The 25,954-nt window shown below is 35.7% G+C and overlaps 1 protein-coding gene and 1 pseudogene across 1 annotated transcript; both read right to left on the bottom strand.

Annotated features, from left to right (window-relative positions):
* LOC132601995 (receptor-like protein 9DC3) overlaps window positions 1-18,896 on the bottom strand; it is a 37,252-nt pseudogene extending 18,356 nt beyond the window's left edge.
* A 643-nt stretch (window positions 18,897-19,539) lies between these two features.
* LOC132604589 (receptor-like protein Cf-9 homolog) lies at window positions 19,540-22,625 on the bottom strand. The gene is made up of 2 exons (XM_060318154.1): window positions 19,978-22,625; window positions 19,540-19,829 (listed from the first exon to the last, which is right to left on the bottom strand). Exon 1 carries the CDS (start codon window positions 22,569-22,571, stop codon window positions 20,061-20,063), a length of 2,511 nt encoding a protein of 836 aa, XP_060174137.1. The 5' UTR covers window positions 22,572-22,625; the 3' UTR covers window positions 19,540-19,829; window positions 19,978-20,060.
* Between the last annotated feature and the right edge of the window lie 3,329 nt (window positions 22,626-25,954).

The following is a 25,954-nucleotide window of genomic DNA, read 5'->3' as shown; positions in this document are numbered from 1 at the left end:
ATGTTTTAGTTTGGTCATGCTTCCCATTCCTCAAAAGTAGAAGGGGAGGTTTTAAGGAGTTAGAATCTATTCATTAACTAGCTCACCATATGATAAAAGGCAAAAGAAGAGATCTGTTATAGGAATTATTACTTGCCAACGTATCAATATTTGTTTTCCTAATGTTCTGGTCCCGATGCCATATTCGCAGTATGCATACTAAGAGGGTGAGAGGTTTGAAGATAAAGAGAAGTGTAAAATAAATTGAACCGTGATTCAGTGATTGCCCTATTATGATTAGTGTAGATTTGTTGTTTGAAAATGTTGTTTATTGCTAAGTAATGTTGTTTAGATGCCCTTAGGAGGCTGGCATAATTCCATTAGTCGTGCCCCTTTTGGTGCAGCACTTGTCTTTACCAATAGCGATAAATGATTGTAATAGAGCTTCTTGACTGGTTTTTAATATCTAGTATAACTCATTCTTATTGATCAACATTATAAACATAGATTGATAGTTTAAAGAATAATTTGAAGCAATATGATCAATCTTCATGAAAACCCACTCGTGTGGCACGAGGAATTTTTAAGCTTTTGCTACGGCTAGTAGGCTGTTACTTTCTAGAGGCTGCAGGTCTGCGAGGCTTATGGTAATGTGTTTGATTCCAGCATCTATGATACTGCTAAGTATCAAGCTCGTCAATTAGCCATTAGCTATTCTTTTCTTTAAGTTTAATTTCCATTTGTACCGTCGGTCGTTACTGCAATCTCTAGTTCTTGCCCTTGTCATTATCGTTGTGGAATATTTGAGTGATATAATCGGATGCTTATTCTCATGAGGAAGGTTGAGACATTACAATGGTTAACCTTTAACTTAAAAATATTTAAAGAAAAGGTCATACTAGGAACACATCTCAGGTTATGAAGGCAGGATTTAGTTAGTTCCTCCATGAAAATTTGTGATCCAGGATAGACCTCAAATCAGTAAAGATGCTTGTGCGATGAAATGCAGTAGACGTGTACTTAGTTTGGTCTTATGGGTTTCTGTTTCACTGCAAGTATATGATTGTAGAAAATGTATGAAATCCATCTTTCCTTGATCACATGATAAATTTTGCTTGGAACTGAAAAGATGCTTAAATATATGCACCTATATATTTTAGGCTCCTATTTGATTATCTTCTTTTAAAGGGTAAATTGAAAATTGATCACCTGATATCAGTATCTTTTGATCATAAAAAATTCAACTCCATAGTTAGCAATATAACTGCAATGGTTGATGTTAAAAATGAATACTCTCGTTAAGTATTTTCTTCCTTTTATTTGTGCACCAACATGTCTACTAATTCCTCTTATTTTCTTTTCTTTTGCATGAACACCGGAGCCGAAGAGTCTAATTTTGAAACTCAACGATGCCGTCATCATATCGAGTCTACTCATCATTATTTTTCCTGATCTCGCATTATTCGGACAACAGCAGTCTCAAAATGGGCTGAGCCCATTTAAATCATTTTACTCCTCCATTTTATTTTATTTTCATTTAACTTGTATTGTATGACTAACACTGTGTTTGTTAATGGCCTTAGCGAAATTAATGGGGTTTTAGTTTTAATAATAGATAGTTGATTTAAAAGGGACTAACAATTAGTTCCATAGATTTCCTTTCCCTTTTATGTTAAAATTATTTATAATATCTATAATATTTATATTCTTTAGAACAATTGATTTTCGAAATAGCATGACTACATATTTTTGGTTAAAGGAATAATAATTTATGCATAACATTTTAGAAATTTAAGACGTCATGAATCTTACAATAACGGTAGTTTATTCTGCGGAATAAAAAGGCAAACTAATTTAACAAAACAACTTTTCCATCTTAAGTTCTTTTTTTGTAACACTTAGAAATATACATCGAAATACATATTTATCTAGAACAACTTTTAAAATTTTACTAAATGACACTTTTAAATTTTAGTCATTTCCTTCCAATGTAAACGTTACATGTCCATTTTTTAAACTAAACTCTTTATGCAACTATTATTTTTCTTAAAATCTTATTTTATGCAATTATTATGTTTTTTTTATAAGTATTATTTTTAAACAATACTATTATACTATCGTTTAAAACTTAACAACATGTATGAGTCGTATTTTAAAATAACATTAGAAGTATTCTTTTATACAAATTATTTTTTCTACAAGTTCTATTTTAAATAGCATTCTTACATATCTATCTATAACTTTAGTCATACTTACAAAGCTACTTTTTTTTTTTTTTTATAATACTATATTTACACTTAGTCTAATTAATTATAAGTCCGGTCGGTTAACCATTGTTAATGGGTCTTAAAGGGTGCCTAATACCTTCCCTTTAGACTAATTGAACCCTTACCTAGAATTTTAAGTTTCGCAGACCTTAAACAGAGTTAACTTTAAACATAACTTTAATAAACTTTAGGTGTCCTAATTCACCATAAATAATTAGGTGGCGACTCCTTAAAAACAACAACAAAAACAGAAATCTCCAATACGTCATACTTCTAACTTTAACCTCCGGGTAAAAATGGGGTGTGACAACTATTCAAGAGGCAATCACATCAAACTTATTAAAGGACATGGTATTCAAACAAGATAGAACCATGTCCATTGGTGTCATCATCCTATGAATCAAAAGCGGATCGAAGAATTGGTTCTAGTTCAACAGAACCCGATAGTTCGATATCAAATGATAAATGTGAGTATATGTGTACAAGTGCACACATACAAAATTCACGTATAAATAGAGTTACATTTTCAGAACTCAAGAAAGAAAAGAAAAATCTCCCAAACCAACTTTTACATTGCCTAGGATATGAGGATTCTTCATATATCTATGATTCGTGTTCGAAGATAATGAGTTCAGTTGAACCCGTTGTTTATGGGTTGCATCCGCCTAAAAAAAAAAAAAAAAGAGCGTGAGAAATTATGTCAAGAAAATAGTGAATTATGAATGGAAATGTGCTGTATTTTTTCAAGTCTTGCCACGGAAATTTCAAATGAAAGCTACTTGACACACAAATCCCTATCACTTTTGACGTGACTACTCATTAAGTGAACGTACTCTTTACTTTAAATTCCCAAGGATCATGAGTTGCTTATCCATTTAAGTCTTCTTCTACTGCATTTAAGTATAAAAAAATCCTGTTTTGTTGCTCCCCAAAGAAAAAAGAAAAAGTAAAGTTTTTACAAGTGTGATTGATTATCTCAAATTAGTTTATCTCAAATTAGTTTATAGGAGCTAAGAGGAGAAAAAGCATGTTGTCATTCTTAAGTCAATGCACAAGTCTTGCAAGGGAAATGTCAAATTATTGGAACCATTTGTCTAAGATTTTTTTTTTCCTCTTTCGCTTCTTTTTTTCTTGTCCAAACACATGTACATTTGAAAAAACAAAATAATCAAAACATGAAATAGATTCCCTCAACTTGCTGCTAACGGTGAAATACTAAAAAGACTTCTAGTTAACGAGACCATTCAAGAGGCAACCACATCAAAGAAGATAAAACAATGTCCATTGGCTGACCATCACAGGGTGATTTTCACAAATAGGATCTTTCGGTACCATTATTTAAAATTTAACCGCGTTAAAAAAGATAATGTGAAAATAATTATTTAGCCATAAGCGGATGCAAAATTCTGACGGGTCAACGGGATTTCTTATCTAATATTGGGCAAGACCGCCTATACAACAAGTTATGGTGATCGTAGGGATCTTGGCCACAAATCCTGACAAATTGTTAGGATTTCAGTCACAAGACTTGCCTCAACAAGAAGTTATGTTGATCGTCAAGATTTAATCAAAAATCCACGATCAGTATAACTTGTTTTCAGCAACACATTTTTGCTTCAAAATGACTCCACATTTGATATCCGGTCTTGTAATGCCAAACTCAACAATTTCCAATTGTTAAATTCAACAAACCTTCAAAAATCAGTAGACTCACTTTGTTTTCTTCTACTAACAAACTCAATAAAACTCAACAATGATGTTCATCGAATTTGTGCAACCAAAACCAATGCAAAATAATCAAAGGATAAGGAATGTGTCTTCGATTTTTTATTGCACACGTGAAGAAAATGCACAAGGAAGAGAGGGAGATATCTTGGCAAATGCATATATTTACACAACTTTTCTTAATGGGTCAAATATTAAACACGCCTTTCAAAAGGCCACCCCGCGTAAATTCCTAGTCATCATACGAACTAGTAGCAAATCCAATAATGGGTTTGCAAATTCAACGTAACCCAATACTTTGGTGCCAAATGCTATATGCAAGTATATGTGTGCAAGCGTACACGTGCAAGAATCAAGTATAAATAGAGTTACATACACATTTCAGAACTCACAACGTCTAATTTCCGAAGCTGCCACTCATATGAATATTACTTGGCCTGTTCTACTACTTCTTCGTCAAGCTTGCTTGGACACCACCGTTATCCATAATAAGAAAAGAAAAAAATACAAGTGCAGTCTGCATGGGATTCTGATACAGACCTGTCCAATATAATGGATAGGTGGTGTTTCAGGCAGTAACTAAGTTCACTGTGGTATACAGATTACCAATCAAATACTCCCTCGAAAACACAACCATCTCTGCAATGCAATATCAAATGAAAACCAACATAAATAGGTGAAGAAATGACCAACTTGTCGCTTGAGTTCCATTATCATTCAAGTAAAGCCAGTTTGTTTTGCTTTTGGTACTAACAATTAGGGGAAGGTCCAGTTGGCTATTTGTTTCAGCAATCAAAATATATCGCTACCAACTACTTACGAGAAAAAAATAGCTCATCACAATCTCACCGCATTTACATACAAAGCTTATAACTGATGCCGTCAGACACTTGTTACTGGTATAAAGGCTTTTCTTCCGCATTCACATACGAAGTTATCAGAGGATGGACTCATAAAATCCTCCACAAATCATTCTTCTTTCTCAGATCACAAATATTAGAATATTTCAATAGGCAGAATCTCTATATAAATAACTCTCAATATCAACTTTGCACTCATCATTTAATCAGTTACCTTGAGAAAAATATATTTTCACTGTCCAACGTATAAATCAGCAATCAGCCCCTCGCTGCATTACCATGCCGTTGGTTTCTGAAGTAGCTACGAAGTCCCTGAGCCTGCACGTACGCCCCCACATGTATATTTTAGAATACTTGAACTAGAATAGAAACAAAGTGCGACGTAGAGGTGGCAAAATTAGCTCGTGAAAATATAACCCGTCAACCCGCCCAAGTTTGGACTGGTCATTGACCCGCCCATTTATTAGCTTAGCCCATTTCAGCCCATCACAAAATCCAGCTGATATGTGTTAATTAGCCATTTTAAAGAAAAAAGCTAGTTTTATTAGGTACAAAAACATTATAAAAGAACAAAAAAAGAAATTAAAACTTAGTAAGAATTAGGCGGGTTGGGTTATGACCTGCTTTTTAGCCCATCCCATTTCAGCTCAAGTAACTTTTGAGCGGATCATTAGTTAACTCACCCATTTTGGCTCATTCAAATTCAGCCTGACCCGCCCATTTGACACCCCCTAGTGCGATGTTTATGCAAAATCGTACCTAAATAATCGGAAACTTTAGAATGGGTTAGAACATGGAAATCCCCACACTTATTTCCCCTGTGGATTTTTTTTTTTTTTTTTGTGGAGCTTTATACCTGCCAGAGGTTACATATTCTCACACTCGAATCTCTTGATATCAATAAAGGAGACAGATTTTGCGGAGCTGCATCTCTTTGTCGTTTTGCTGATATGATTTCTTTTGTCGACGCCATTTTCTTTCCCCATTCTATGGAAGTCCCTGAAGGGGAGCCTTCGCGTAACTTGTAAAGTTGATCACGGGTTCGAGCCGTGGAAACAACTTCTTGTAGAAATGCAGGGTAACGCTGTGTGTACAATAGACCCTTGTAGTTTAGCCCTTCCCGAACCCCGCACATAGCTTATTGCACCGGGCTGTCCTTTTTAGATTATTCTTTGAAGTGAGTATTATTGGTCTAAATATCTTGTTTCCAACAATAGAAACACTTTTGTGTTGTTGAGATTGTAGACACGTGATTTTTACCCTCGCGGGACCTTTTCATGGTATTAGTGTCTACTTTTTCTTTTAGTCCAATCTTTGACATTTTAGCTTTTATTTTTATTTTGATAGGTTTTATTTGTGGAAATGAAAAAAGGACAAAAATACTCACCATTTTTAGATTACAAGTTTTGTGTTTCGAAAAAAGAAAACTTACAAAAATAGGTTTCTTTAAATCGAGGCTTTAGTTAATTACTTTTGAGTTTTTCTTAGTATAATTATTTATGTTTTATTATTTTTGGTTGGAAAGTAGTTGCTTAATATATTTATCATAGTATTTTTATTCTATACATTTAATGAAAAAAGAAAAATAAAAAAGTGGGAAAGGAGAACCAATATCATATTGTCACATGACAAATTTCATCCCTATCCATATTCATGGCATATTCCATTATAAGAATAAGAATATCCTAGTATGAGAAGGACTCTTTAGAAAACTTACCAAAAATTAGATACTCTATAAAAAGAGAGCGAGACTTGTTATGAAAATATTAATGTGTTGATATCTATTACTCCTCTACATATAACTCCCACTACTTCATGTTCATAACTCTTGTAGAAGTAACCCCCATTACTTTATGACCACTACTCCCTCACTTTATTTCTATAACTCCCAAATAGTTACTACCCAAGTTTATGACACACCCTTTGATGTTCTTAATGTATTCCTATATATAGTTGGGTTGTATGTAATAGTTGGTGACTTGAGCACACTTGGATGAATAAGAAAGTTTTCATCTCGTCTTCCTATTTCTATTGCTTTCATCCTTTTATATTGTTACTCTTTTAGCTTAATTTTACAACGCGTTATCAACACGAGTCTCTAACTAAATTCAATTTTCGTTGTGATTTAGGAAGATATGTTAATGGTGCTTGCAAGCTGATAATTCTCTTAAAAGTTAATGCGATGCCTAGCAGAACGGCAAAAGCCTTTCGGGAAGGCTTAGTACGTATGGTAATTGGTAACACAAATACATAAATATTCAATTTGTATATTAACATGATTGTGTCAGGTTTGTTTCAAATTCATATTATTGATAAGCTCTCTTGATATTATGCCATTGGTTGAGGGTAAGATGGTATCTTCTGTTGAAATCAAGGAATCTGCGAAGGCAACAAGCTATTATGCCATTGAAAGCATATTACAGTGCCAAGCTCCTACTTGTTTTAGAATCCTTGTAGCAGTTTGAGTATAGAATTGTATCTTCTTTCTTCCTTGAAAAAGTGGGCATCCAAGATAATTGAATGGGAATTCTTTCCTTTGGTTGAGGGTAAGATGGTGGATTCAAGTCCTGTCACACCAAGAGGGTAAGACATCAGGTTTGAGTCCCAGTACACTATGATGATAATATAAGATAATGGGTTCAAGACTCATCGATTTATGGCCTAACACGCCTTTATATGGATAAGATGTTGGGTTTAAGTCCTGATACACTATATGATGATGTAATGATGACTAAGGCAAAATAATATGCATTTGATGAAAAATCGTGAAGCCAGTCCCACTTGATATGCTCCATTCCGTGAGGGGAATGTGGTAGCAGTTCATAATAAGTCTAAATGAAAATAAGTGGTTAAACGAATGAACGTGGACGTGGAAAAGGACAAAATAATGTTAATCATCATTGTGGTAACATAACAACAACAACAACAACAACAAGAAGTCCAGTAGAATCCCATAATGTGAGGTCTGGGAAGGGTAGAGTGTACGCAGACCTAACCCCCACCTTGAAAGGTAGGGCGGCTGTTTCTGAAAGACCCTCGACTCAAGAGGGGAAAACAAGAGGAAAACCAGACAAAAATTCAGTTAGGGACAAGCATATCAAAAACAATATGAAAACGAGGAAAAACAAAAGCGAGCAAGTCATGATAGAATAGTCCGGAAAGAAAGGAGCATTGGCTACCATAGATAAATAAGATAGCTAAAGTACAAAGGCCTAAAAAACATAAGCAGAAATCAAATGCAGGGATCAAATGGAAATAAACGAATGAGCAAAACTACAACTACTAGGGTGAAAGGATAAGCAACCTAGCCTTCTATCCTAATTTGAGTCCTCCACAACCTCCTATCTAAGGTTATGTCCTCATTAAGCTGAAGCTATACCATTTCCTGTCTAATCATCTCTCCCAATACTTCTTCGGCCTCCCTTTACCTCTCCTGAAACCATCCATAGCCAACCTCTCACACCTCTGCACTAGGGCATCTGTGTCTCTCCTCTTCACATGCCCAAACCATCTCAGTCTCGCTTCCCGCATCTTATCCTCCACCAATTCCACTCCCACCTTATCCCGGATATCTTCATTCCTAATTCTATCCTTCCTAGTGTGCCCACACATCCATCGCAGCATTCGCATTTCTGCGACTTTCATCTTCTGAACGTGAGAGTTCTTGACTGGCCAACACTCCGCCCCGTAAAATAAAGTCGGTCTAACCACCACTTTGTAGAACTTGCCTTTAAGTTTTGGTGGCACTTTGTTGTCACATAGCACTCCGGAGGTGAGCCTCCATTTCATCCACCCTGCACCAATACGATGTGAAACATCATCGTCGATATCCCCATCTCCCTAAATAATAGACCCAAAATACTTAAAACTTCATTTTTTTTAATGGCCTAGGTACCAAGCCTCACTTCCCCGTCAGTCTCATGCGGTATGCCACTGAATCTGCACTCCAAGTATTTTATCTTAGTCCTACTCAATTTAAAACCTTTAGACTCCAACGTTTGTCTCCAGCCCTCCAGCTTATTGTTAACTCCGCTGTGAGTCTCATCAATCAGGACTATGTCATCCGCGAACAACATACACCAAGGCACCTCACCTTGTATTTGTCGCGTCAATTCATCCATCACCAAGGCGAATAGAAACGGGCTAAGAGATGATCCCTGATGCAACCCCATCAGAACAGAGAAGTGCTCCAAGTCTCCTCCTACCATCCTTACCCTGGTCTTAGCTCTATCATACATGTCCTTTATCGCTCTAATGTACACCACAGGTACACCTTTAGCCTCCAAGAATCTCCATAGGACCTCTCTTGGAACTTTGTCGTAAGCCTTTTCTAGGTCAATAAATACCATGTGCAAGTCCCCCTTCTGCTCCCTATACTGCTCCACCAATGTCCTTACAATATGAATGGATTCTGTAGTTGAGCGCCAAGGCATGAATCCAAACTGGTACTCTGAAATAGATACACCTCTCCTCACCCTCATCTCCACCACCCTTTCTCACACTTTCATAGTGTGGCTTAGTAGCTTGATACCTCTATAGTTGTTGCAGCTTTGAATGTCGCCCCTGTTCTTGTACAAGGGAATCATTGTACTCCACCTCCATTCCTCGGGCATCTTCGCTATCTTGAAAATGACATTAAGCAACCCAGTCAGCCATTCCAAGCCTACCCTGCCTCCACTTTTCCAAAATTTCCCAGGAATCTCATCAGGTCCGGTCGCTCTTCCCCTGCACATCCTACGAACAACTCCTTTAACCTCCTCAATCTTTATACTCGTACAATATCCAAAGTCGCGATGCCTATCAGAGTGCTCCAAATCTCCCAACATAATATATCTGTCCCCTTCTTCATTCAAGAGTTTATGAAAGTATGACTGCCATCTCTGTCTAATGTGGGCTTCCTGTACCAACACTTTGTCATCCTCGTCCTTGATGCACTTCACTTGATCCAAGTCGCGTGCCTTCCTCTCTCTCGCCTTGGAAAGCCTAAACAGCTTCTTATCCCCACCTCTGTCCTCTAGTTCTGCATAAAGGCGTTCAAAGGCTGCCCATATTTACCACCGAAACTGCCAACTTCGCCTCCTTTCTCGCCCTCTTATACTTTTCCCTGTTCATCCGCTTCTCTTCATCATCCTTTCTATCTACCAACTTCACATATGCCTCCTTCTTTGCTTCCACCTTCCCTTGGACTTCACCATTCCACCACCAATCCCCTCGGTGCCCACCACGGCGGCTTCTTAAGACCCCCAATACCTTTCTAGCTGCTTTCCTAATGGAACTAACCATCCTATCCCACATACTGCTCGCATCCTCCCTACTATCCCACGCTCCCATAGTCATCAACTTCTCCCCCATCTTTAGGGCACTAGACAAAGTCAAACTCCCCCACCTAATTCTCGGTCGGTCATCCACAACCCTTTTCTTCTTCTTCTTCTTCCTTCTTATCTCCAAATCCATCACTAATAGCTTATGTCGGGTCGTAAGATTCTCACTCGGAATGATCTTGCAGTCCTTATAGAGGCCTTTATCATCTTTTCTAAGGAGCAAAAAGTCTATCTGCGTCGCAGCACCGAGCTACGGAAGGTTACCAAGTGCTCCTCCTTCTTCAGAAAACTCGAGTTGGCTACCACCAATCCAAAAGTCTTTGCGAAATCCAGGAGTGAGACTCCTCCACCGTTCCTGTCCCTGAAGCCAAATACTCCATGCACCTCGTCATAACCCCTCGAAACAGACCCAATGTGCCCATTAAAATCTCCTCATACGAATAACTTCTTAATAGGCGGTATACTTACTACCACTTTGTCCAAGTCTTCCCAAAAGCGCCTTTTTTCCTCCTCGTCCAAACCCGCTTGCGGCGCGTAAGCACTAATAATGTTCAAGGTGAACCCTCCAACAACCAACTTAATCGCCATCATCCTGTCATTGATCCTCCTAACCTCTACCACCTGATCTCTAAGCTCACTATCTACTAAGATCCCTACCCCATTTCTACCTCAACTTACCCGAGAACCAAAGCTTGTACCCGTTTATATCCTTAGCCTTAGGTCCTACCCTTTTAGTCTCTTGGACGCAAGCAATATTAATTCTCCTCTTCTTAAGGATCTCAACTAACTCTATGGACTTTCCTGATAAAGTCCCAATATTCCAAGACCCTACTCTCAACCTAGAAGCTACCTCAACCCCCTTAGCCCCTCCAACCCTAGCCCCTCTCCCCAACCGAGAACATGACCCTAGTCTACCATCCCTCACCAAAGCCAGTAAAGCGAAAATACGTTAGTGAATGGTTAATCTAAGACAAACAAAGGGTCAATACTAAAGCACAAGTTAGCCAGAGTATATAAGCAGTGAAATAAATATTCAATTAAGCGGCAGACAAAATTTATAAGGCTAAAAGACAGGGGCTACTGGAGGTACCGACTCCAAGTAGATAAAGCCTGTTCACCACCGAAAAATCTGTGTTTGCCTATGAATACAATTTTAAAGTGATGGCGAGGTGGGCCTATGAATATGATAAAGACAATGGGTTTATAATGAAAATTTATGAAGCACGTATATATGATTATAATCCGTTCCTTGACTAGAGTGTGACTTGTGATAAGCATCGTGAATGCTCGCCCATTATTGAAAGTGAAATATGTAAACTTATGGATAAGAACGTGCTCATGTATTATTGGATAAATACCACAACTCGTCTCTACGGGAGGTTTGAGAGAAAAAAATTATGTTGGCATAAATGGTCATTGGTCACGTCCTTTTGGTACGTCACAAATATTGTCTTATATGAATTACCAAAGGACAAAAGTAAGGAATAAGTATTGCTTATAAAAGTTTTGGACATGACCATAATGATAGCTACTCCCTAAAAGGAGATGTTAACCATACAAATGGTATTATGAAATTTGTGGTAATACATAATTAATTGGGAGCTCTAGAAAAGCTAATTTGTTACTAACTGGAGGAATGATTATTCATAATATTGGCGTTGTAGTAAGTCTCAATAGAAACTTTTTAAGTTTCAAAGGCATTGGCCAAATATGAATTATATTGAGACTATAAATTATGGGAAGGTTTAATATCTTCTTATTACTACAACTATAGCGGGTAAACAAAATGTATGTGAATGTTGCCCCTTTTTCCTCCGAATTTTTGCCACATAAATACATGCATGATGGAATCACATGCTACGGAAGTTGGCATGACCGGTTGGACATCCCGGTTCAAGTGTGGTGCGAAAATAATTGAGAATTCATGTGGTTATATATTGAAGAAATAAAATATTCTTCAAGAATTCTCTTGTGCTGCTTTTACTCATGATGACAAATTGATTAATTTAGCATCTAAGGTTGGGATTGTGTATCCCACGATTTTAGAATGTATAAAAGGTGATATATATATATATGGGCCCAATCACCTGCCATGTGGACCGGTTTCCTATTATATGGTTTTAATAAATGCATCAATGTTATGGTCACATGTGCATTTGGTATCAACTTGCAATTTGGTTTTTGCAAGGTTGTTTGCTCAAAATTAAGAGCACGATCCCAAATTATGAAATGATGTTGATAATGCTAGTTTATATCCAAGTTGGTTTAGTAGAAATTGTATGCCTCTAATTATAGCTAAACAATTGGTTATGAGAACAAACTCCCAAAATGAAATTTGGAATGAGATATGTTATATGTAGCAGCACTTGTACACATCAAGTCAACAAGTTATAATAAGTTCCCCTATCATAATTGGTTCAGGGTCAGGAACCAAATAATTCCCATCTAAAAATTTGAATGTGCAGTATATGATTTAATTGCTCCACGATAACACATAAAGATGGGTCCCCAAATAATGTTGGGAGGTAAATGTTAGGTTTCCTAACATTAGGGGGAGGGATGATAAGCGGCTGGAAAATAAGGTATATTTAATGAATTATCACTAGTATGATCCTTGTTGAAAGGATAATTCAAGTTAACTGCCAGACGCATTTACTGACCCAAAAAGTGTATACTACATTCCAGCTGCAAATGCCCCAATTTCAATTAGAATTAAAATCCTTGAAGAACAGAGTCTATAGCGATAGACCGATCGGTTCCAAAGATAAAACTCCTTCAAGAAGGAGATGAGCAAATGATAAAGATGGTCATACTAATGAGGCAAGTGCTTTAAAATAGCATCACGACTTAATATTTCATACAAGATTTGGATAGGTTTAGGTACCTGAAAATGATGAAAAATAAAGAGATCTCGATAAGTTATGTCGTATTGGAACCGATACCAAATGACCGTCGACGGTATCTTTTGATATAATGTAGCGCTCAAAATTATAAATGGTGACAAGGATCTTGAATCTAAATCTGTCAAATAGTGGACAGATAAATGATTGGCCAAATAAATACGCAATTCAAGTATATTTTGTTTCACATGGAAAAGTGATATTTTGGATCTATAGTCCAAGGACTTCAAGATATAATGTCAGTGGGGCACAAATAAATTATTGTACGAAAAGTAAAATAAAAAATAAAGTCGTAAGATATAAAGTATGACTTGTGCCTTGTGGCATAAAGGTTTTTCACTAAAATCCTGGCATTATTGTATGGAGATAAGTTCTTCTGTGTGGATGCAATGAGGTTTCTTATCAGTCTGGCAATACATGAAAAATTTAAATGCGTATAATGAATTGTTGTCATGTCTAGATAGACAATGAAGTTTATATGAAAATCCTTGAAGGATTTAAAAGATTTTAAAGCGATTCCACTGAGTACCCCAATGGCCATGACATAGCTTAACGTTAAGAAAGATGAATTTCGATCTCATGAAAATGGTCAGAACGCACCATGTATTTGTGTAATTGGTGCACTTATATTTCTTGCTCTTATAATTCATGACATAATATTTTTATTAATGTGCTGAAAAGATATAATTTTACTTCTACGTGGAGATACTCAAGTAAAATCAAATATTGGTATAGATTTATTATTTCTAACCATATTGTCAAGGGTTTGTTGGTTATGCAAATGCAGGAAGATTATATGCTCTATGTAACGTTTGATGGCACGCAAGTTATTTATTTACATATAAGTGCTGCCATATTATATTGTTCCGCTAAAAGTAAACTATTTGCTATTTACGCAAATTATGCAAAGATAACAATGATCGTAAAGCAAGCAAATGACATATTGATATCGGGATGAGCTCAAGGATGTAACATCTTTGTGGATGTGAGTTGGTCACAAAGACATGACCAATATCAACACTTGGAAAGCTGGTATAGAAGATCATTGGAAGGCATCATCTACAAGAATTGATGTATTGAAGGTGGAATAGAATAAAACATGTCTAGCCGAAAGTTATTTTCACACACGATGTTCAAAGGAATAGTGAAAAGATATTCAAGGAATTCAAGTGACAATTTAGCATATTTGTTAACGACGACATGGTCAACCTCAACATTTGAGAAGCTGATGTACAAGATTTGAATGTGTTGCCTTTGAAATATCAAATGATGTTATTATCAGGGAGAGTAAAATGCGCGCTGCACTCTTTTTTTCTTAGTCGAGGTTTTGTCCCACTCGGTTTTCCTGGCAAGGTTTTTAACGAGGCAGCAGATAAGCGTATTGCAGGATATGTGTACTCTTTTTCCTTCACTACGATTTTTCCCATTGATTTTTTCCTAATAAGGTTTTAACGAGGCATATTATCTAACAATAAACATCCAAGGGGGAGTTTTATGAAAATATTAATGTGTTGATGTCTATTACTCCTCTACATATAACTCCCACTACTTCATGTTCATAACTCTTGTAGAAGTAACCCCCATTACTTTATGACCACTACTCCCACACTTTATTTCTATAACTTCCAAATTGTTACTACCTAAGTTTATGACACACCCTTTGGTGTTCTCAATGTATTCCTATATATAGTTGGGTTGTATGTAATAGTTGGTGACTTGAGCACACTTGGATGAATAAGAAAGTTTTCATCTCTTGTCTTCCTATTTCTATTGCTTTCATCTTTTTATATTGTTACTCTTTTAGCTTAATTTTACAACAAGACTTAATTTCCTACCCTAGCTATCATCTACTAAACAAAAATAATATACCGCAGCTGCTACAACGTGAAAGGGCCCCAATTTTGGACTTGATCTCCACCTTCTTCATAAACCAGAATTGATTCCTCTCTATTCTTTAATCATGGGATAACATTTGATTTAGAATACCATTGGCAGAGAAAATAAGGAATTCCACAGGCTTCACCACCAAGCCAAAATACATCACGTTTCCACTGTTGACTTCACCATTGATAGAGCATACATGTCATCCTTTGATTAAAACCCATTTCATTTCTTATATATAAAATTATTTCCAACTCTCTGTTATGACAACCATCGACATCATCTTCATCACATTCTATATCATAAAACCTAACAGTGATAAAAGGTGCTATGGATTGAGAATATTCCGGATCAATGTGTTAGTCGAGGTTTTCGTCTTTGGCTTGGGTTCCTGTCAAGAATAGGTATTTGTCTCCATTTCCAAACAAAATTGTAAATCAGCACGCAAAATTGTGCTATGGCTTGGGTTTTGATTTTGATGGGCACGCAAAGTTGCATCTTTACTTCCTCGTTCACTTTTACTTTTCACGTTTTGACTTTTCATGCTATTTAAGAAATAATAATTAGGATAGGTATTTTATCACAATACCTCTATTAAATAGTATATAATTGTATTGGAGTTGGAAAAATGATTCGTAATAAGTAATAAATGCTAAGGGTAAAACAAGATTTTTTTTTTTGTCTTATCTTGATATGTGAAAATTGACAAGTAAATGAAAACCTATAAAGAAAATAGTGGACAAGCAAAAGTAAACTAGGGGTGGTATTTACGTGGGTATTAACTAGGGGTGTACATGGACCGGGTTGGTTTAGGTTTTTTAAACACCAAACCAAACCAATTGCGTCGGGTTTTAAAATTTATACACCAAACCAAACCAATAAAATTCGGGTTTTTCAATCTCGGGTTTTTCGGGTTGTTTGGTTTTCTCGGGTTTTTCAGGGTTTTTTTTCGGAATAGTCTTGATACAAAACATATAACTTTTACTTCAAATATTTCTTTAGTCCTAGTAAGATACAATTATATAATTAAGGTGTTTCTTAAGAAAATAACACAAAATGTGAGAAGAGTGATGACATTGTATTAAAATATTCAACAAAAGCTAATGCAAATCGGTTAAAATAAATATTGCTAATTAACAAGCCATAAAAGAAAATGATCATAATCTAAAAATACTAAGTCATCCTAAAATAAGTATTACTTATATGACAAAGTAAAAAACTTAAGTTATGTATTTTTACCCCGTAAATCAATTATGCAAAGCTAAAGAATAGATATCCAACATTATTGTCATTCCTAGTAATTAAATTTCTTTTGTTAGGATTAGTGTTGAGTTGGTTTTGGTTTGGACTTTATTTGAGTTACTAACATCCATAGGATATAAAACTTATTGACATTCAAAATTCTAAGTTCAAGCTTGAATAATATGATAATAGATAAAAAATTACGAAAAAATTTAAGAAATATTTATAAATTACTTTACAAATAAATATTTTTATGTATAAAATGTTTTAAAAATTGAATACATGTAATGTCGGGTTGATTTGGTTCGGTTTGACTTTTTTTAGTTAAAACCAAACCAAACCAATTATGGTCGGGTTTTTTTTTCCAACACCAAACCAAGTCAAACCAAATCATTAGTCGGGTTTTTTTCTCGGTTTGACTCGGTTTATCGGTTTGGTGCGGTTTGTCGGTTTACTTTGTACACCCCTAGTATTAACTATAGTCAATAACTTTATTTACCCACTGTTTAAAGTTCCTTGTTCGTTTCAAATGTGTTTTTTTTGTAATCTTTCTTGTTCGTTGGTTCCGTGTTGGTGTTAATGGTGACCACGACGTTGATTCACGGATTTAGACTGAATGATTTTTTTTTTCTTTTTCAAATTTCTTTTAGGGGTCGCATGTTTAAAGAATATCTTTGGCCTTAAATAACTTTCAAGGCCTGGATAATATTAATATTAGCGTGAGATCAACAAGATGAGACTCGAATTATTTCAATGTTGTTGTATAGTATATAAGAAAAGAGTGCTAAAATCAATTGTAAGGGAGCGAGATGGGTTGCAAATTTATTCAAAGTCCGTTGTCAAAGAGTGAAAAATGACTAAAATGATAAAGAAAAGCGTGTCAGATTTAAGAGACAAATAATCCTTTTAACGATAGAATCTATTAGGTGCGCTTAAATGTTGACCATGTGTTCGGTTACAGACCTTGGGTAAACATTAATTAACAATTCAAAAGAGTCATGTGTGTGGTTACGCTCCTTGACTTTATAAATAAATCGAGTTTGACCGTGTGTGTGGATACGCTCCTTGGTCGATTCTTGTAAATAAGAGGCTTTGTGTGTGGTTACGCTCCTAAGCCGAAAATGTAAGTCACAATTCTAAACTAATTTTAGGTAATTAAGCGAGTAAAATAAACGCATTTCATCCAAGATTTAATTTTAGCCAAGTATAAGTCGATAAAAGTGACCGTGCTAGAACCATGGGACTCGGGGAATGCCTAATACCTTCTCCTCGGTCACCACAATTCCTTACACGGTATTTTGTTTTCGCGGACCAAAAATAAAGAGTCATTTCCTTTTGATTAGGGATTCAATAAGGTGACTTGAAACACCAAAACTCAATTCCAAGTGGTGACTCTGAATAAATAAATAATCTCTTCTCAAAAAATCAAATCCAGCATCATAAGCTGCAACATCTGATACTCCACCAAATGATCCTCCAAGCACATGCATGTTCGAATTTGTTTATTTACTACGCAAAGAAAAGTTAGTCTTACATTTAGTTTACACAAAAGTCAAATTACAGTAAGACTTTTATCTTACACAAAGAAAGTTAAAGTCTGAAGGAGCAATTTAAAATCATGGAAATAAATGAGCAACGTATATATTAACTTGAATACCTGAAGTCCTAAAATCACATCTTGCTTGATTGCTAACTTGTCTACAAGGGATTGTTTCTTCTTCTGTGATTCCTTTGACGTCGCTGCTTCTTTCTCCTTCGCATAACAATTTTGTGTTCCAGTTCCACAATGATTCTTGCAAGCCATTTCGGATTTCCAGTTGAAATCATGAAATATAATATGGATAGTCCAATACATAGTCCACTTTTGTAACCCATAAGAGCAGCTTTCCAAAAATCATTAAGACATTCAGAATTGCTTTCTTGATCGTCTAGTGCAGATACGGTATAATTTGTCTCAGACACACAATTATTGCCACAAACATTCGAAACTGGGAATCCCCATTGGAGCAGGAATAGAACCATTAAGAGAGTTATTATCCAAATCTAGCTCAGTAAGAGACCTTAGGTAACCTATTTCTTCAGGAATGGAGCTAGAAAGTTGATTCTCATGAAGATACAAAAAAGACAAGCTGGTCAAGTTCCCCAATGAAGTAGGAATAGAACCACTAAGAAATTTATAACCCAAAGATAGATTTGTAAGAGACCTTATGTTACCTATTTCTCTTGGAATGGTACCACTTAAATGGTTGTCAAACAGTCGGAGGATCTGAACCTTGGCTTGTGAGCCGATTTGTGGTGGTATTTTTCCTGAAATCTGATTGGTGTGCAAGGCAAGATACACAAGATTAGTGAGTTTACCAATTTCAAGTGGGATGGTGCTAGAGAAATTGTTCATGCTAAGATCAAGATACTCAAGAAAAGGGAGAGATGAAAATGGAAAATCATAGAGCGTACCAATGACAATAGAATTTGTAATATTCAACTAGTTTATCCTACCATTAAAGCATATAACTCCGTACCAGTCCTTGCAAGCATTAGAACTTGATCTCCATGAAGCCAATAAGGAATTATTTTGCTTATGGAAAGTTGCTTTCCATTTTAGGAGGCTAGTTGCTTCCTCAGTGGAAGCGGAAGTAATTGTAAAGAGATATAACAAGGAAAAAAGCTGAAACAAAGAAAAGAATTTGGGAACCATCATCATATATTGCTAAACGATGTTGAGTTGAGTATTTTGGATTTTGATGGATGAACTTGGTGCAGAGGACACTTTTTATATTGTAGTAAACCAGTACAAGACTTGCATGTAAAATACGGCGTAGAATCAGAACGACTTCCTATTATATTAAGTAGCAAAAGATCAGGTCAAGGTAACCTTTAGTTCAGACAAGGACCTATCCAAGTGGCTAAGTCTTGTTGTATATGCATACATTGTTCCTCTGAAAGTCATTGTACTAGTCTTGCTATGGAAATTTCGGATGAAAGCTACAACACATAATTCCCTTGTTGTTTGAATTTTCATTTCATCCAAGATTTAATTTTAGCCAAGTATAAGTCGATAAAAGTGGCCGTACTAGAACCACGGGACTCGGGGAATGCCTAATACCTTCTCCTCGGTCACCACAATTCCTTACACGGTCTTTTGTTTTCGCGGACCAAAAATAAAGAGTGATTTCCTTTTGATTAGGGATTCAATAAGGTGACTTGAAACACCAAAACTCAATACCAAGTCGCGACTCAGAATAAATAAATAATCCCTTCTCAAAATGTCACTTCAATTGGAAAAACCCTTTACTATAAAACCCGTGTCCTTCGGGGCGCTAAAAAGAGGTGTGACAGAGGTTAGATGATACCATTCACTTCATTCAAGACACTACATAAATTTGTAAATTATACAGTAAGTTGCTAGGGATCCAACTTTACACAATGAAACAAAAATTGCATATCACTTCATTGAATACATTAAAGTGTTAAATAACTTGATATCATCAAAGGTTATAATATTACATTTTCCGAAGGCTAATAAAAAGAAAAAGGCTTACTTATATAAAACAAAAACAAAAAAAATAAAAATCAAATCCAGCATCATAAGCTGCAACATCTGATACTCCACCAAATGATCCTCCAAGCACATGCATGTTCGAATTTGTTTATTCACTAGGAAAAGAAAAGTTAGTCTTACTTTTAGTTTACACAAAAGTCAAATTACAGTAAGACTTTTATCTTACACAAAGAAAGTTAAAGTCTGAAGGAGCAATTTAAAATCATGGAAATAAATGAGCAACGTATATATTAACTTGAATACCTAAAGTCCTGAAATCACATCTTGCTTGATTGCTAACTTGTCTACAAGGGATTATTTCTTCTTCTGTGATTCCTTTGACGTCGCTACTTCTTTCTCCTTCGCATAATAATTTTGTGTTCCAGTTCCACAATGATTCTTGCAAGCCATTTCGGATTTCCAGTTGAAATCATGAAATATAATATGGATAGTCCAATACATAGTCCACTTCCGTAACCCATAAGAGCAGCTTTCCAAAAATCATTGAGACATTCAGAATTGCTTTCTTGATCGTCTAGTGCAGATACAATATAATTTGTCTCTGACACACAATTATTGCCACAAACTTTCGAAACTGGGAATCCACATAATCCAGCATTACCTTCATATGAATTGCTCTCAAATGTTTGAAATTGAGGTCCTTGAGGAATGCACCCTTTGAGATGATTGTAGGAGAGATTTAAGACTTCAAGGGATGCAAGAGAAGAAAGTTGTGCTGGTATCTCTCCAACAAGATGGTTACTTGATAGGTCCAATGATTCGACTACAGATAAATTTCCAAGTGATGGTGGTATATGACCTTGCAATTCATTAAGAGATAAATTCAGCACCCGAAGCGCAATAAGATCTCCCATAATACTTGGAATAGGTCCTTCAAATTTGTTACTTGAAAGATCAACACTTGTGTATGTAGTCAAAATCCTAACAAGTTCAAGCTCCAGTCCCTTGTTTGCAATTGTTACAGAATCTTGGTACTCTCCATTTCCAAGATATCTTGGTGACTTCATTGTTTGATCAATTGTCCTCATGCCTTTCAAATGTTGAAACAAACTCATTGGTAAGTTTCCCGAAAAGTCATTGCAAGAGAGATCGATGATTCGAAGCTCAACAAATATGCTTTCATTCCTTGATGTTATAATGGGTCCATATAATTTATTCGATCTCAAGCTTAAAACTTGCAGCTTTGAAAGAGTTCCCAACCACATCGGAAATGTGTCGATGAGGTGATTATCTCCTAAATCAAGATCTTGCAACTCCTTGCAATTGGCCAAAGACCGGGGAATTTTCCCCTCTAGTTCATTGCCTTGCAAGTTGAAGCTTCTAAGTGAACTTCCAACACTAAAAGTGTTTGGAAGAACCCCAGAAAGATTGTTTTGCTGCATATCCATGACCTCAAGATAACCACTCATGTTGCCAAAACATTGCGGAATTGCTCCCTCAAGATTATTTCTACCCAAATTTAGAACTTGTAGTGATGTGAAATTGCAGATAAATGAAAGGATAGAGCCGGAAAGCTGATTTTCATGAAGATAAAATTGGGACAAGTTGTTTAACTTCCCCAGTGAAGCAGGAATAGAACCATTAAGAGAGTTAGTACTAAAAGCTAGCTCAGTAAGAGACCTTAGGCAACCTATTTCTTCAGGAATGGAGCCAGAAAGTTGATTCACAGAAAGATACAAAATAGACACGCTGGTCAAGTTCCCCAATGAAGTAGGAATAGAACCACTAAGAAAGTTAATACCCAAAGATAGCTCTGTAAGAGACCTTAGGTTACTCATTTCTTCAGGAATTGAGCCGGAAAACTGATTTTCATGAAGAAACAAAATGGACAAGTTGGTCAAATTCCCCATTGGAGCAGGAATAGAACCATTAAGAGAGTTATTAGTCAGACATAGCTGAGTAAGAGACCTTAAGTAACCTATTTCTTCAGGAATGGAGCCAGAAAGTTGATTCACAGAAAGATACAAAAAAGACATGCTGGTCAAGTTCCCCAATGAAGTAGGAATAGAACCACTAAGAAAGTTAATACCCAAAGATAGCTTTGTAAGAGACCTTAGGTAACCTATTTCTTCAGGAATGGAGCCAGAAAGCTGATTTCCATAAAGATATAAAAGGGACAAGTTGGTCAAATTCCCCAATGAAGCAGGAATAGAACCATTAAGAGAGTTATTATGCAAACATAGCTTAGTAAGAGACCTTAGGTAACCTATTTCTTCAGGAATGGAGCAAGAAATTTGATTCTCATAAAGATACAAAAAAGACAAGCTGGTCAAGTTCCCAAATGAAGTAGGAATAGAACCACTAAGAAAATTAGTACCCAAAGATAGCTTTGTAAGAGACCTTAGGTTACCTATTTCTCTTGGAATGGTACCACTTAAATGGTTGTCAAATAGGCGGAGGATCTGAAGCTTGGCTTGTGAGCCGATTTGTGGTGGTATTGTGCCTGAAATCTGATTGGTGTGCAAGGCAAGATACACAAGATTAGTGAGTTTACCAATTTCAAGTGGGATGGTGCCAGAGAAATTGTTCATGCTAAGATCAAGATACTCAAGAAAAGGGAGAGATAAAAATGGAAAATCATAGAGCGTACCAATGACACTAGAATTTGTAATATTCAACTTGTTTATCCTACCATTAAAGCATATAACTCCGTACCAGTCCTTGCAAGCATTAGAACTTGATCTCCATGAAGCCAATAAGGAATTATTCTGCTTTTGGAAAGTTGCTTTCCATTTTAGGAGGCTAGTTGCTTCCTCAGTGGAAGCAGAAGTAATTGTAAAGAGATATAACAAGGAAAAAAGCTGAAACAAAGAAAAGAAATTGGGAAACATCATCATATATTGCTAGACGATGTTGAGTTGATTATTTTGGTTTTTGATGGATGAACTTGGTGCAGAGCACACTTTTTATATTGTAGTAAACCAATACAAGACTTGCGTGTAAAATACAGCGTAGAATCAGAACGGCTTCCAATTTAATTAAGTAGCGAAAGATCATGACAAGGTAGCATTTAATTCAGACAAGGACCTATCCAAGTGGCTAAGTCTTGTTGTATAGGCATACATTGTTGCTTTGAAAGTCCTCGTATGAGTCTTGCTCTGGAAATTTCAGATGAAAGCTACAACACATAATGCCCTTTCTGTTTGAAATTTCTTTGTGATGTTACTACTCATTAACTGAACGTATTCTTTACTGTAGCTAGTTTTCCATTCAAGTTCTTCTTCCGCCATTTTGAATTATAAAAGTACCTCTCTTTTTTGTGATTCTCCCTATAGAAAAAAACAAGTGTAAATTTTTTTATTAATAGATGATAGTGCAAATGATGATCTCAATTTATTTTATTGAAACACAAATTATTCACAGGTTACTGAGTCTACTGAGACCTACGGATGCCGAGAAGTGAGTGTGGTTTAATGGTTAATAAGTGGTCTAAATCTCATCAGAGACAAAATTGTTAAGTGAATTTTTCACTAAGTTATCCGAAATATATTTGCTGGTGAAAGGTAACAGATATTCAATCGAGTAATTAAGTTTCACACAAGTTAGGCCTTTTTTTTCCTTTTTTTTTAAAGGCAAGTTCACTGGTGGGATCCAGTGACTATTTATTAATTTATCACAAGTTAGCCTGAATAGTACCATTGCTATTGAAAAAAAAGAGCTATCCACGTGGAGAAATCATTAAGGAAAGAATTATCTTCATATGCTTCTCTAATTTTAGGAACATGGATTTTGAACTTTGTTCATGTCAATCAATTCCAAATTTAGAAAATATCGGCATGCCCAAGTCAACGCACATGGCTATAGTCTTGCCAGGGAAATGCCAATTGGTTTTATTTTTTCTAAGAAAATAAATTGTTCTGTTTTTTTCTTGTACGAGTATATTTACATTGATTTTTTAAAATAAAATAAAACAAACAAAACAAAACCAAATCGTACTAAAAAAAAATGGTACTCACCGCGCGAAGAAAAAAAGGACAAAGGCAAAACAGTTTTAAATTTAAAAAAAAAACATTTTATAGTCTAAACACCATAGCATAACATTATGACGTAATTTATTTCTTATTGAAAATTTGCATTAATGAGAACGATAGTATTTTGTTAACAATAACACAAAAATATATTATATGTATATCACATTTACCTATTTCATATACATATAATAAAATCTCACTCAATCAAATCAACCCACTTGTAAAATACTTAAGCAGAGACTTCTAGTTAATGAGACCGTTCAAGAAGCAATCACGTTCCTAAGATAGGAGTCATCGATCATTGATAAGGAGTGTTTTACCCCTAAAGCGGATACCCGGAACGAGAAGGCAAACCCCCCCCCCCCCGACCCCCCACCCCCCCCCCCCTCCCCCAAAAAAAAGGCAACTACGTCAAGCTTATTAAAGGGCATGGCATTCAAAGAAGATAGAACATTGTCCATTTGCATCATCATACAAACAAGTAGCGGATCCAACAATAATTACCCTCAGTCCCACAGTAGTTGAAATCAGCTATATAAATTCTTAGGGGTAACACACGTTATACCATTCAAATCATCTCACATCTGGAATGCGAGGATTCATCATATATCTATGTTTCATGTCTGAAAATAATGAGTTATCTCGTTGTTTATGTGCTGCAACCACCTCTAAAAAATTTAAGATCACAAGAAATTAAGTCAAGAAATATACTAAATAGTGAATGGAAATGTGTTGCAATTTTCCAAGTCTTGTCGTGGAAATTTCAGATGGAAGCTACTTAACACACAAATTCCTTTCACTGTCATTTTTCATTTATGTACTCATTAAGTGAACGTATACTTTACTTTAAATTTCCAAGGATCATGAGTTACTTATCTATTTAAGTAGAGATATTTAGTTAACGAGACTATTCAAGAGGCAATCACATCAAGCTTATTAAAGGGCATGGTATTCAAAGAAGATAGAACCATGTCCATTGGTGTCATCATCCTATGAATCAAAAGCGGATTGAACAGTTGGTTCGAGTTCAACAGAACCAGATACTTCGGTATCAAATGATAAATGTGAGTATATGTGTCTGAGTGCACACGTACAAAATTCACGTATAAATAAAGTTACATTTTCAGAACTCAAGAAAGAAAAGAAGAATCTCCCAAACCAACTTTTACGTTGCCTAGAATATGAGGATTCTTCATATATCTATGATTCGTGTTCGAAGATAATGAGTACAGTTGAACCCGTTGTTTATGGGCTGCATCCGCCTAAACAAAAAAATTAAAGAGCGTGAGAAATTATGTCAAGAAAATAGTGAATTATGAATGGAAATGTGCTGTATTTTTTCAAATCTTGCTGTGGAAATTTCAAACGAAAGCTACTTGACACACAAATCCCTATCACTTTTGACGTGATTACTCATTAAGTGAACGTACTATTTACTCTAAATTCCCAAGGATCATGAGTTGCTTATCCATTTAAGTCTTCTTCTACTGCTTTTAAATATAAAAAAGATCCTCTTTTGGTGCTCCCCAAGGAAAAACAAAAAGTAAAGTTTTTACAAGTGTGATTGATTATCTCAAATTTGTTTATTGAAACACAAATCATTCAGACTAATTATTGAGTCTATACTTAGAATTATAGGAGCTAAGAGGAGAAAGAGCATGTTGTCATTCTTAAGTCAATGCACAAGTCTTGAAAGGGAAATGTCAAATTATTGGAACCATTTGTCCAAGAATTTTTTTTTTCTTCTTTTGCTTCTTTTTCTCTTGTCCAAACACATCTACATTTGAAAAAACAAAATAATCAAAACATGAAATAGATTCCCTCAACTTGCTGCTAACGGTGAAATACTAAAAAGACTTCTAGTTAACGAGACCATTCAAGAGGCAACCACATCAAAGAAGATAAAACAATGTCCATTGGCTGACCATCATAGGGTGATTTTCACAATTAGGATCTTTCGGTACCATTATCTAAAATTTAAACACGTTAAAAAAGATACTGTGAAAATAATTGTTTAGCCATAAGCGGATCTAAAATTCTGACAGGTCAAAGGGATTTCTTATCTAATATTGGGCAAGACTGCCCATAAAACAAGTTATAGTGATCGTACGGATCTTGGCCACAAATCCTGACAAATTACCAGGATTTCAGTCACAAGACTTGCCTCAACAACAAGTTATGTTGATCGTCAGGATTTAACCAAAAATCCACGGTCAGTATAACTTGTTTTCAGCAACACATTTTTGCTT

Source organism: Lycium barbarum, chromosome 7 (assembly GCF_019175385.1).
Source record: "Lycium barbarum isolate Lr01 chromosome 7, ASM1917538v2, whole genome shotgun sequence".
NCBI classification, from domain to species: domain Eukaryota; kingdom Viridiplantae; phylum Streptophyta; class Magnoliopsida; order Solanales; family Solanaceae; genus Lycium; species Lycium barbarum.
This window is presented reverse-complemented; position numbering and strand designations above follow the sequence as displayed.

What these genes read in the sequence shown, in the direction of transcription:
- LOC132604589 (XM_060318154.1), bottom strand. Translation starts at nt 22,571, where the DNA reads ATGATGATGTTTCCCAATTTCTTTTCTTTGTTTCAGCTTTTTTCCTTG.